Source organism: Cucurbita pepo, chromosome LG11 (genome assembly GCF_002806865.2).
Source record: "Cucurbita pepo subsp. pepo cultivar mu-cu-16 chromosome LG11, ASM280686v2, whole genome shotgun sequence".
NCBI lineage: Eukaryota > Viridiplantae > Streptophyta > Magnoliopsida > Cucurbitales > Cucurbitaceae > Cucurbita > Cucurbita pepo.
Genome location: NC_036648.1, coordinates 3,990,235 through 4,003,606, shown reverse-complemented (window position 1 = coordinate 4,003,606; position 13,372 = coordinate 3,990,235). Strand labels below are relative to the sequence as shown.

General features: G+C 34.1%; 1 protein-coding gene across 1 annotated transcript; it reads left to right on the top strand.

Moving 5' to 3' along the window:
* Window positions 1-6,316: 6,316 nt before the first annotated feature.
* LOC111805037 (pentatricopeptide repeat-containing protein At2g34400-like) lies at window positions 6,317-8,801 on the top strand. Its single transcript, XM_023689900.1, has 2 exons — window positions 6,317-7,224; window positions 7,547-8,801. The coding sequence occupies exons 1-2, from the start codon at window positions 6,317-6,319 to the stop codon at window positions 8,496-8,498; spliced, it is 1,860 nt and encodes a 619-aa protein (XP_023545668.1). The 3' UTR covers window positions 8,499-8,801.
* Window positions 8,802-13,372: the final 4,571 nt, after the last annotated feature.

Below are 13,372 nucleotides of genomic sequence, written 5' to 3'. Positions count from 1 at the left end.
TTAATATTCTTATCTTTGTGCATATTTGTCTCTAAGTTCAAATTAATTTCAATAGCATCGAGATTTGATTGATAGTATGCTCGATCTCATTGATATATATTATATTAGGTTGGATAGGGTTTCAATTCTACTTGGGAGGCTGCATTGTAGTCGTACTTTTCGTAGTTATTGTGTGTAGGCTACTATAGAGTATCGTTGTCACACATTGCTTAGCCTAGTGGTTGCCATTGCCAGTAACACGTGCAAGCGAGAGAAAGGTGAATTTAACGTCACTAGAGGAACGTATGTTGAATGCAAGATGTTATGGAACTCTTGGATTTTGATCTAAAAACTTTGTTAAANTTAGCCTAGTGGTTGCCATTGCCAGTAACACGTGCAAGCGAGAGAAAGGTGAATTTAACGTCACTAGAGGAACGTATGTTGAATGCAAGATGTTATGGAACTCTTGGATTTTGATCTAAAAACTTTGTTAAAGAGATCTCTAGATCTAAATTATTAGAGAACTACTAAAACCATAAGAAATTAACTAAAGGAAATTTTTTTGGAAAAGATTACCTTGATGATCAAGATTAAAGAGAACTCGTCTGATAAAGACAAGTTGAGTGTTATTGACCTACACACTCCTCGATGAGAGTATCTAAATATATTTTATATAAGGGTTGATCTTATTTTTAGAATTTGGTTCCGCATAATATTTTCTCTTATTTTTAGGATTTAGTTTGTAATTTGTATTCTACCATTTCTTCAACTCCTAAACTTCCACTCCAAACTCCGGTTGCCATTCTTGAACTCCTAACCTTCCGTTGAAACTTTTGAACTCCCGAACTCCCCTTGCAATTTCCCAACCTTCCGTTGAAATTTTTGAACTCTCGAACTCCCATTGCAATTCTTGAACTCCAAACTACCGTTGCTATTCTTTAACTCCCGAACTCCTGTTGCCATTCCCATTGCCATTCTTGAACTCCCGACCTCCCTTTGCAATTCTTGAACTCCAAACTCCTGTTGCCATTCTTGAACTCCGAAACTCCTGTGAACTCCAAACTCCCATTGCCATTCTTGAACTCCCGTTGCAATTTTTGAACTCACGAACTCCCGTTGCATTCTTGAACTCCCGACCTTTCATTGCCGTTCTTGAAATCCCGAACTCCCGTTGCCATTCTTGAACTTATGAAATCTCGTTATCATTCTTGAACTCCAAACTCCTGTTGCCATTCTTAAACTCCCGAACTCCCGTTGCCATTCTTGAACTCTCGAACTCTCTATTCCATTCTTGAACTCCCAACCTTTCGTTGCCATTCTTGAACTCCAAAATCCTATTACCATTCTTGAACTTCAAACTCCCGTCGCCATTTTTTAACTCTCGAACTCCCGTTGTCATTTTTGAACTCCCGAACTCTCGTTGCCATTCTTGAACTTCCGACCTTCCGTTGCAAGTCTTAAACGCCTGAACTTCCGTTTCCATTCTTAAACTCCTGACCTCCCGTTGCCATTCTTGAACTCCCGTTGCAAGTCTTGAACTCCTGAACTTCCGTTCCCATTCTTGAACTCCTGAACTCTCGTTGCCATTCTTGAACTCCCGGCCTCCCATTGCCATTCTTGAACTCTCGACCTCCTGTTGCCATTCATGAACTCCCAGCCTCCCGTTGCCATTCTTGAACTCTCGAACTCTCGTTGTCATGCTCAAGTTTGTTATTACAAGTAGAAGGCTCTTTGAAATTTGTGAAAGAATACTTGTAGTGCATCTGTTGAACAAGGCTCCTTGAAAGTCTTTCGACAATTATTTATGACAACAGAGGAAAGGAGGGGTACATGAATAAACCAAGACCACATCCTAGTGAAAACGATCCTTAAGATAGAATGACTAAGAAATACTTGAACGTCACTACCTATAACTACAAAAAACACCTTCCTGTTTTATGGCTCAATAATAGGAACTTCATAAGTAAACGTGTTTTCGTGAAGCAATTCGATGTTAGTTGATCTCTTGAAAATTTTCCTAGGATGCATATGAGTGAGGATAAAACATTTGAACTCCGGAATTCTCATTACCCCTGTTGAAAGCTTGAACTCCCATTGCCATTCTTAAATTTCTAAATTTCCATTGAACCCCGAACTCCTATCGCCATTCTTGAACTCTCATTACCATTAACGATGTCTGGCTGGCGTTGGTTCTCCATAGCTAGGGCACTCAACATCGTAGTTTGAGTAGCATTCTTTGCGGGGGATCAAGTTACACGTTGCGTCCTGTTGAGGCTACTTGAATGACTCTAGCATGCAAATCTAAACACAAGAAATGTATAGGAACAAACTTATGGCTTCATAATATGCAACTTTCATTATAATNTGGCGTTGGTTCTCCATAGCTAGGGCACTCAACATCGTAGTTTGAGTAGCATTCTTTGCGGGGGATCAAGTTACACGTTGCGTCCTGTTGAGGCTACTTGAATGACTCTAGCATGCAAATCTAAACACAAGAAATGTATAGGAACAAACTTATGGCTTCATAATATGCAACTTTCATTATAATATCCAAAATCTTCCCGCTAGAGCAACTATATGAATGAGTTTTTGTAGCCTTGAAAATAGACTTAAGGTAACTCATGATCAATTGAAGGATTGTAACTTACATGCTCATCAATACCATAATTATCACTAACAAAATCTTTAAAATAAGATTCTAAAATTGATAATACAATCTTTTCATCCACAGTGAAGTTTTTGTTGCATGATTAAGACACCTGATTTCATATCACAAGAGGCACTAGGATTTTACATATGGTTTACACGCATTGTGTTGAAGGTTGGATTGGTTTAGTTAGGCTGACATGACTTAGTTCGATCTAGTTCAACAAGATCGATTTGGTTCAACAAATTTAGTTTGGTTTTTAAGGTCAATATATATAAGTTTCCTTTGTTTTAAGCTAGAATTTTCTTCGTTAAGACTAACTTAGGGCATTCGGTTAGAAATTGACAAATAAAAAATGCAATAGAAAGTTACTACCTATACCAAAAAAAAAAAACCTTCCTTTTTTAAGACTCAATCATAGTAACTTTGTAGCTAAATGTGTTTTGCCTTGAGTAATTCTGTATTGGGTGACCTCTTGATTTTTTTTTAAGATACATGTGAATTAGGACAGACTCGTGTTAGTATATCAGAATTGTCTTCATTTTTAAGAAGCGAAAAGTTGGTAATGTGACAATGTCGCAGAGGAATATCGGGGGTTATCAGGTGCAAAATCTGAATTCCGAATCCTAGGTATAGGTCATTACATTATTAATTTCGAAGAGACCCACCATTTTACTTCTTAAAGAGGGTCCAACATAGCGGAAGATCACGACTTTTGTGAGTGTTCGACAAAATATGGTACGGTATGCCATCAACCGAGACATGGGCGTGATTGAGTTAACATAATGTAGCAAATAATTCAATAATTAATGTTCATGCTATTTCCACTTCCAACAATTATATATATAGATAGATAGGTAATATATTTTAAGAATAAAATAGTAATATTTTTAATTTTGTGTGACATTATTGCTGACGACATAACAAATCAGCTAAGATTATGTACGATGTCTGAGGGAACGGGGGTGGTGCCAGTTACAGTCGGAAGTGATCCTGAGCCGTCAGATCAGTTCAAATGGTGATGGGCACTGCGATTGGCCAGGTCAAACAACACCCATCTGTCCGATTCTAATCAGGACACGTGTACGGCGAGAGATCCAAGGGGAATAATTATTATTAAGAAGAATTATAAAAAAGAAAAAAGCAAAATAAAGTGAAGACAGAAAAAGTAAAAAATAAATAAAATCCGGTCCCACACAAAAAGAGGAGCCCTCAGCCTTATCGATTTTCGTAAATAGAAAAATGCCCCTATTTTCATTCTTAAATATCGAATATGCCCCTCTGGAAAATTTATAATAATTTTTTTTAATTTATAATTTCCATGTAAATGAGAATTTTAAAATATAATAACATTTTCCTTACAAATTAGTTCTTATTATTTTATCAATAATTAATTTAATTTTTAATCCTATTATCTAACTTTTTTTGAATAACTATTCCATAAAATAAATTATTTTTCCCAAAATAAATAGAAATTTATCATTATAATTGCTTTAAACCGTTTATATCAAATGTATATGATTTTTGTGTACAATTTGTTTGGTCAAAGGTGCTACACTTTGGTCAAAGCTATGATAATCAATTTATTTTCGGTTTTTTTTAATTAAAAATTTGAATTTACGGTTTTGTCCTTTCATGCTAATTATAATTTGGAAGGGCTTTTTATGGATCTTTAATTAAATCCTTTTGTTTTCCTTTTCTTTTCATACCATTATAAAACTATTATTTATATTCTATATTTACGGTCAAACCACAATTTTGTATAAATATTAATAGTTTATTATCCTCTTTTTATTTATTTATTTATTTTTAACTCTATCCGGATTCAGACTCATGTATTGATCTATGATACATATATTTATGCAATTGAGTTAGAGATATTCGGGGCAGGGACGAGGAAGCCTTTCTATCCTCCGCCCAGACTCTTATTTTAGTTTGCATTCGAGCAAAATAAAAAAAAATAAAAAAATTCATTTATTTTTTTAAAGGATCGAGACCAAAAATTTTTGTAATGAATAATTTTTATTTTTAATATAATTTATATTTGAAAAATATAAAATATCATAAAAATTTCAATAATATTTCAATTTTATCGACAAAAAAAAAATATTTATACCTTAGTTTTAATATAATATAGATATATTTATATTAATATGTAAAAAGTGAGTGCAATAAAGTGAAATTTAGGTGAGGTTAGAAGCGGGGACAATAGGAACAAAGAATATAATCCATGTCTTCGGCCCCGTTTAGTTCACGGACCATTCCCAATTTTATATTTAAACAGAGATTTTTCACCCTATTCAAAATGAATTTTCGTAGTTTAATTGATATATGTAAATTGAGGTATGCACGTTGGTTATTTATATTTATATTAAAATTTGATTATCTATTTAAAATGTTTAGAACATTTGCATTATTAAAAAATATTACGATATATGATTACTAAGAAATAAAATATAGTCATGATTGACGTTTGATAGTAGGGTCTAATTAATTTATACCATTTTTATTTTTAAAAAATAACTTTTGAAAATAATAGATTTGGAACAAGTTGGTCACCAAACTCCCACCTCTCCCTCGCTTTATGAATTGAATTTTTTAAAAATTAATTTCTTTGTGTTAATTGAATAAAATTTAAAATAAAATAGGAAGACGTCCAAAAATTATCGTCATCATTAATTATTTAAATCTTAAATATTTTTAATTGCTAAATCTTGCCGCTCAAGTTAGCAAAATCCTATTTTTTTTCATTTAAAAAAAAAATACTTTTTACCATAGAAATTTTGGGGTGAAATTATTAAAAAAAAAAAAATTGTAGATCAACCAATGCAATATGATATTATATACCCTTTAATCTCTGACGTTTGTAAAATGATTCTATATAATATAACAAAGATTTAACGGTCAATTTAATGACTTATAGTGCTCATTATATGAAGTGACAATTTCATTAATTTTTTAGTTCAGTAAAGTTCATGCAGCAAATTTCGATTATAGATGAATATTTGTCTTGATCGAAGATGTTTTAGAGATAATTAGCAATTAAAAGCGACATATATATTATTCAAATTAAATATTTGAAAATGCGAAATCAATCTTATAATTCAATGTTAACTTTTCCACGCATATTTATCTTATCCTATATATATAATAAGACAAACGACATTAATGTTTGGTAATATTCACATATTTTATTCTTAGGATATTACAGTGATGTCACACTGTCAAATACTACTGTTGAGCTCGAAATTTGTTTGCTAGCATTAGTAAACTATTTATTTATTTTCACTTTATTTTAAGGATTTTGTGGCGAGAAATATCGTTGGATTGAGAATTTTTTTAAAAATAAAAAGTGTATAAGATCATTATTATATGTATTTTATATTAAAATTTGTCATGAACGGGAATATTTATATGCTTGCAATCACGAATGAAAAACGGATTAATCATCTCGTAACATTGAAAAATAAAAAATATCATCATCATTATATCACCTTTTCAATAGACACCGTTATCTAACCTGAGACAGACTCTTGTGTTTGATGAATATTTAAAAATATTTGTGAAAGTTGGGCCTTAAAAGATCGCAACAGGCCCATTGGGCCTCAAATAAGGAAGGCCCAAATTTTCAAGAGTCAATTTCTGTTATATAATTCCAATTTCCTCCTCTCGTTTTAAAGCTCAAAAGGAATGCTGAGAATAAAATCTTCTCCACATCTCATTTCCCGCTATCTCAACTTCGACAAAACACATTCAAAACCAAATCCCAATCGTCAAGCTCTTTCCGAAAAGCTTGTCACTTTCTTGCAACAATGTGTAAGCATCAAACAATTGAAGCAAATCCACAACCAGATGCTCACGAACTCAATTCACAAACCCAATTCGTTTCTCTACAAGGTTGTCGACCTCAAAGATTTCGCTTATGCGTCGGATTTCTTCTCCAAGATTCTCGAGCCCACCGAGTACACTTTCAATGTCATGATTCGTGGTCTCTCGACGACTTGGAATAAGTCTTCTCTTGCCCTTGAATTCTATTCTCGAATGAAATTTCTGGGTTTGAAACCCAATAAGCTCACGTACCCATTTCTGTTTATTGCGTGTTCGAATCTTTTGGCTGTTGAAAATGGACGGGTGGGTCATTCTTCTGTGATTAAGCGTGGGTTGGATGAGGATGGTCATGTGAGTCATTCTTTGATTACGATGTATGCGAGGTGTGGGGAAGTGGGTGATGCACGGAAGGTGTTTGATGAAATTCCTGAGAAGGATTTGGTTTCGTGGAACTCTATGATTTCGGGTTACTCGAAGATGAGGCATGCTGTTGAGGCCGTGGGTCTGTTTAGAGATATGATGCAAGCTGGGTTTGATCCCAATGAGATGACTTTAGTTAGTGTTTTGGGGGCTTGTGGAGAGCTGGGGGATTTGAAACTTGGCACTTGGGTGGAGGAGTTTGTGGTGGATAATCGGATGGTGTTGAATTCTTATATGGGTTCTGCATTGATCCATATGTATGGGAAATGTGGCGATTTAGTGTCAGCAAGGAGGATTTTTGACTCTATGAAGAAGAAAGATAAAGTTACCTGGAATGCCATGATTACTGGGCAAGTGAATCAATCACCCACCTTCGCTTTGAATCTATACTTTATGTTATACTCTCTCTAGTATAAAAGGTTTCAATTTAGGCTCTTATATTAAAAAACTTTCAACAAAACCATTTTTGTTAGTGATGTTAGATATGGCTCATGATTAACTTATGTAGTATGATACTAAGTGAATTTGCACAAGAACTTGGAGGAGGAATTCACCCACTCGGCTCAGATATTAGTGACTAAGTCATGTACTTAGTTTAGATAATAATGTCCTTCTCTGTTCTTAAGTTTATGGAATCTTACATTTTTCTTTTCCTCCAATCAACCAATGCAGATATGCGCAGAATGGGATGTCAGAGGAAGCTATTAAATTGTTCCAGGACATGAGAATAAGCAGCACAGCTCCAGATCAAATCACATTGGTAGGAACGCTTTCTGCCTGTGCCTCCATTGGAGCCCTTGACTTGGGGAAGCAAGTCGAGATCTATGCATCGGAAAGAGGCTTGCAAGACAACATTTATGTTTCTACTGCATTAGTTGACATGTACGCAAAATGTGGAAGCTTGGACAATGCATTTAGAGTTTTCGATATCATGCCTCGAAAAAATGAGGTCTCCTGGAATGCTATGATATCTGCTCTTGCTTTCCATGGTCAAGCTCAAAAAGCCTTGGCATTGTTCAAATCCATGATCAATGAAGGTGGAGATGCTTCCCCCAATGACATCACATTTGTAGGAGTACTTTCTGCTTGTGTGCATGCAGGATTAGTTGACGAAGGACGTCGGTTCTTTCACATGATGAGTTCATCATTTGGATTGGTACCGAAAATTGAGCATTACTCGTGTATGGTCGACCTTTTGTCACGAGCAGGACATTTGGAAGAAGCTTGGGACTTTGTCAAGAAGATGCCCGAAAAACCAGATGAAGTTATTCTCGGAGCATTGCTTGGTGCTTGTCAGAAGCGCAAGAATGTCGAGATTAGCGAGCGTGTAATGGAGCTACTCCTTGAATTGGAGCCTTCAAATTCTGGAAATTACGTAATATCGTCGAGATTATATGCAAATTTGAGAAGATGGGACGACTCAGCTAGGATGAGAATGTTAATGAAACAAAAGGGTGTTTCTAAGACTCCTGGTTGCAGCTGGATTGATATCAATTCACAACTTCATGAGTTTCATGCTGGTGATGTTCTGCATCAAGAGTGGATTGAAATCCAACAAATCCTAGACCTGTTGATTGATGATCTGAGGAGGGAAGGTTATATTCCTAATACCACTCTTCTTTAGCTAGACAACTTTCATTCATGCTCATTGTTTTGTTCTGTAAGATGAAGTTCAAACACAAATTTTACATCAAGACATCGACATTTGCGACCTAGAGCTGCTCGGGCATCATATTTATACCTGTCGAAGCCAAAAGAATTTGGTTCGAGGCCGAAAAATTCTGTAAGATGCTCCACAAATCTTCGTTCTGCTGATGCTCGATATCCTTATGCACCTATATGCATGCAGTTGTAACTTATATCATACATACTCGTTGAGGATGTTGGACTAACATGAATGCATAATGAGCCGTTTCTTTATATGTAACCGCTCAAATCCGCCGCGAGTAGATATTGTTTTTTTTTTTTGGGCTTTACCTCAAGATTTTTAAAACACGCTGCTGGAAAGAGGTTTCCACACCCTAATAAAGAATGCTTTGTTCTCCTTCTCAACTGATGTGAGATCTCACAATCTAATCTACCTCCCTCTGGTTCCCAGCGTTCTTGTTGGCACTTGTTCCTTTCTCCAATCGATGTGAGACCCCCAATCCACCCTCCTTCAGGGCCCAATGTCCTTGTTGGCCCATTGTCTCGTGTCCACCCTCTTTTGGGGTTCAGCCTCCTCGCTGACACATCGTTCGTTATCTGGCTTTGATACAATTTGTAATAGCCCAAGTCTACCATCAATAAATATTGGTAATAGCCCAAGTCCACCATCAATAAATATTGTCATCTTTGGGCTTTTTCTTTCAGCCTTTTCCTCAAGGTTTTTAAAATGCGTGTAAAGGTTCCACACCCTTATAAAATGTTTCGTTCTCTTCCCTGATATGAGATTTATAAGGGTGTGAAAATCTCTCTCTACTTTTAAAAAAGGAAAGCAGTAGATACAATATACAATATCAATATTTGATTGTGGTGAAGAAAAGCTGTGCCTGTCTTGTCCCTTAGTAGATAATCATTTTATGTTTTTTTGAAATATAGATCCAAAATTTGTATGAAGTCGGGTACATTTTCTCTGATTTTCTGGACGTCCAAAGTGTAGTAGGGGCATTTTATGTAATTGATTATGTCCTACCCTTAAACTTTAGGTCAAAAAGGATTTTTTTTTTCTATAAATATTTTATTCAACCATCTTAAATGGTTGAATTTTCCTAGAAAATCATAAGAGCAATTTATGTTGAAAAAACTTGTGTTGGTCTATAGGGTCCGTCTTTACTCTCTAAAACATGTAGGTAGTGCCGTTAGGCCACATAGGATATAGAAAAATACCGAAACCATCAAGAATCAAGTCTAAATTTCAAATATGGGGCTTGAAGCATTACATTTAGCTATCGAACACTTAGAAGATCAACTTTGCCACGATAAATAACAATATCGACGTTGATTCAATTGAGCAATCCAATGAAAACCCAACAAATGAATCAGTGTCTTTTAGCATATACATTTTTTAATTTAATGTTGGCCAAGAACTCATATGGGGGATGATAATATAAAAATATTAGTGCTTTTGGGCATGTGTTTGCAACATTATTAGAATATTGGTAGTGGATTTGGACTTGGAATCCAACTTCCATTAGATTCCCCTCTCTTTTCTCCCAATTCCACTTGCAAATCTATTGGTACAACATTAAATTACTAAGATCCGGACTAGGGATGCTAAATATGATATAATTATGCATCTAATCTTATTTATGCATTGTTAGTGCCTTAATTCCCTTCCTTAAAATCCTTACTTAGATGATATTTACGTACGTCTTTTATAGGTTTTTTTTTTTGAACTTCCTATCTGTCCGATGTGTACTAAATATTAAATAACGAATCTCCATAATATTACTATGGTGATATATGAATAATTTAATATGCGTAAATTTTTGTGACTCTTCAATTATTAACTAAGTACATGTGTATATATAATATAAAATAATTGAAAGTCAAAGATTCAGATTTATTTAATAAAAAGTTCAAATTTGTTCCACTGCCTGCCATTACACAAACCATGGAGCCTTTGCCATTGAAATATTGTGCTATCAACTTCAATGTGTACTTTTCCTCAATACCAACATTACAACTATTTTAATAATGAAAAATGTTCCATTTATGTTTAAAGTAAGTTATCCACATATAATATAAATTTAAATTAGTTTCTTTTCAAAATGCCAAATTTAAATAAATTAAAAAAAAAAACAATTGGACATATACTTAATTCTTAGGTTTAAAATCATATTATCATATCGGGTCTCTAAACTTTTCATCCTCATCATGTTTTGGTCTCCAAAATTTATAAGAAAATTGTAACACCTCAAGTCTATTGCTAGTAAATATTGTCCGTTTTGACTTGTTACGTATTGCAGTCAGCCTCATGGTTTTAAAACGTATATGTTAGGGAGATGCTTGCATACCCTTATAAGGAATGCTTCGTTTTCCTCTCCAACCGATGTGAGCGAACTATTCACCATTGTAAAGTTCAGGCGGGCAATCCAAATTGTGAGATTCTACATCAGTTGGAGAGGGGAATGAAGCATTTCCTTATAAGGATGTGGAAACCTCTCCCTATCAGACGCGTTATAAAACTATGAAGCTGACGGCGATACGTAACAGACTAAAGATGACAAAGTTTATTCAGATTTAAATCTCGAGATATCTTTAGTATCATGCTATTATTTAATTTAACGGGTAAGAAATAATAATTTGAGGAGAGCACTAAAGCATATAATATAATAATTGGAAGAACAAANTCATCATGTTTTGGTCTCCAAAATTTATAAGAAAATTGTAACACCTCAAGTCTATTGCTAGTAAATATTGTCCGTTTTGACTTGTTACGTATTGCAGTCAGCCTCATGGTTTTAAAACGTATATGTTAGGGAGATGCTTGCATACCCTTATAAGGAATGCTTCGTTTTCCTCTCCAACCGATGTGAGCGAACTATTCACCATTGTAAAGTTCAGGCGGGCAATCCAAATTGTGAGATTCTACATCGGTTGGAGAGGGGAATGAAGCATTTCCTTATAAGGATGTGGAAACCTCTCCCTAACAGACGCGTTTTAAAACTATGAAGCTGACAGCGATACGTAACAAACTAAAGAAGACAAAGTTCATTCAGATTTAAATCTCGAGATATCTTTAGTATCATGCTATTATTTAATTTAACGGGTAAAAAATAATAATTTGTGGAGAGCACTAAAGCATATAATATAATAATTGGAAGAACAAATGAGAAAGGGAGTTAGAAAAGTAGTGTTGGGTGGGATTCTCCAATGAACATGTAAAGATGTGTAGAGAAAATGATCATAAAAAGCATAGTGGAAATAATATCAATATGCATTAAGAGTGGGAAGGGAGGCAAACAACTTTATAATAATCACACAAAGCCATGCCTTTAGGAATGCCTTACCATCTTTGGTTCTTTCTCAATTATTTCTTTCAATAATTCGCCACTACGATTATATTTATAATCATTTTCGATCCAAAATAATTCAAAACTTTGTCACGATTTAGCGTTATTGGTCACATTAAAAAAATCTAAACGATCCCAACTTTAAATATATAAATATTTTTTTGTCTCTTATTCCTTTTTTTAATACGGGTGAAAAAGTATTTCAGCTCGATTCAATTCAATCCAACTCGTAAATGCTTCTAAATATCGTTGTTTTGGTTATATTTTTAAATATATAAAAATAAAAAAATAAATTTGAAAGAGTCGTTAAATAAATAAACAATTTAAATAGTTATCAAACGAGAACAAAAAGATCAGAGCACTTTTGAAAAGTGCTAATTTGGAGAGTAGGCGATGGATCAGATATGAATGAAGTCAACCTCGGATAGATTTAAAATATTTTAATTTTATAAGAGAGTGGAATAATTTTTTTTATTTGCAAAAAGGTCCCAAAATCATTGGCCAAACTTCCAACTGCCCCAAAGTTTTCAATAATATAATATAATTATATATTTAATATTAAAAAGATTATGGAGGAAAATATAATTTTTTTTAAGATTCCCAAAAAAAAACTTTATTACAAAAAATAATGTCATTATTATAAGGAATGAAAAGGAAACATTATTTTATTAATTATTCTGTACCATAGAAAAGGAAACAAGTTGATATTGACTAAAATAATAAAGTTATAAAATAAAAAAATAAAAAAAAAACTAATTTTAGTTGCCATTCTTTTCAAATATCCTTATCTTTTCTATTCTAAAATTTTATTTGAATTTTAAAATTTTTTATACAAGAAAATCATGCACGGAGAGAAAGCTAGTGATTATGAGGTCCCAATTTTTGAGTGAACGGGACACCAAGGGTAGAGCTTGTTTTGATTTTTACATATTGTTAACGAGTTAGAACAATGATTCTTCGTATTGTCAAAGAGTTCAACAATGTAAATAGAGAACGCGTTCATGTAGGAACAAGGTTCAAGTCTACCGGTCTATTAGGATGCATAAGTTGCATACATCATCACTGCATTTTCACTTAACACCTATCATGATGATAAACAGCTCATCCCGCTCTAACCTTCTCTTGTATTCTCAAAATTACTTATGTTGCTCCATCCCNACATCATCACTGCATTTCCACTTAACACCTATCACGATGATAAACAGCTCATCCCGCTCTGACCTTCTCTTGTATTCTCAAAATTACTTATGTTGCTCTATCCCCGCAAGAGCAGAGAACCCATCGATGTCTCAACTATGCTACTACTTAGATGCTTTTAGCAGTTATCTGCTCTGCACTTAAGTACTTAATGTTTATCGTGCGGGGTGTAAAAGAAATACCGACTATGCTGGATTATGTTTATGGTAAGTATATTAAGTAGACTCGATCATATCACGATGGATAAGTATTCAACGAGAAATTTGATGCTAAATTGGGCACCGACTATGGTGTATAATTCTTG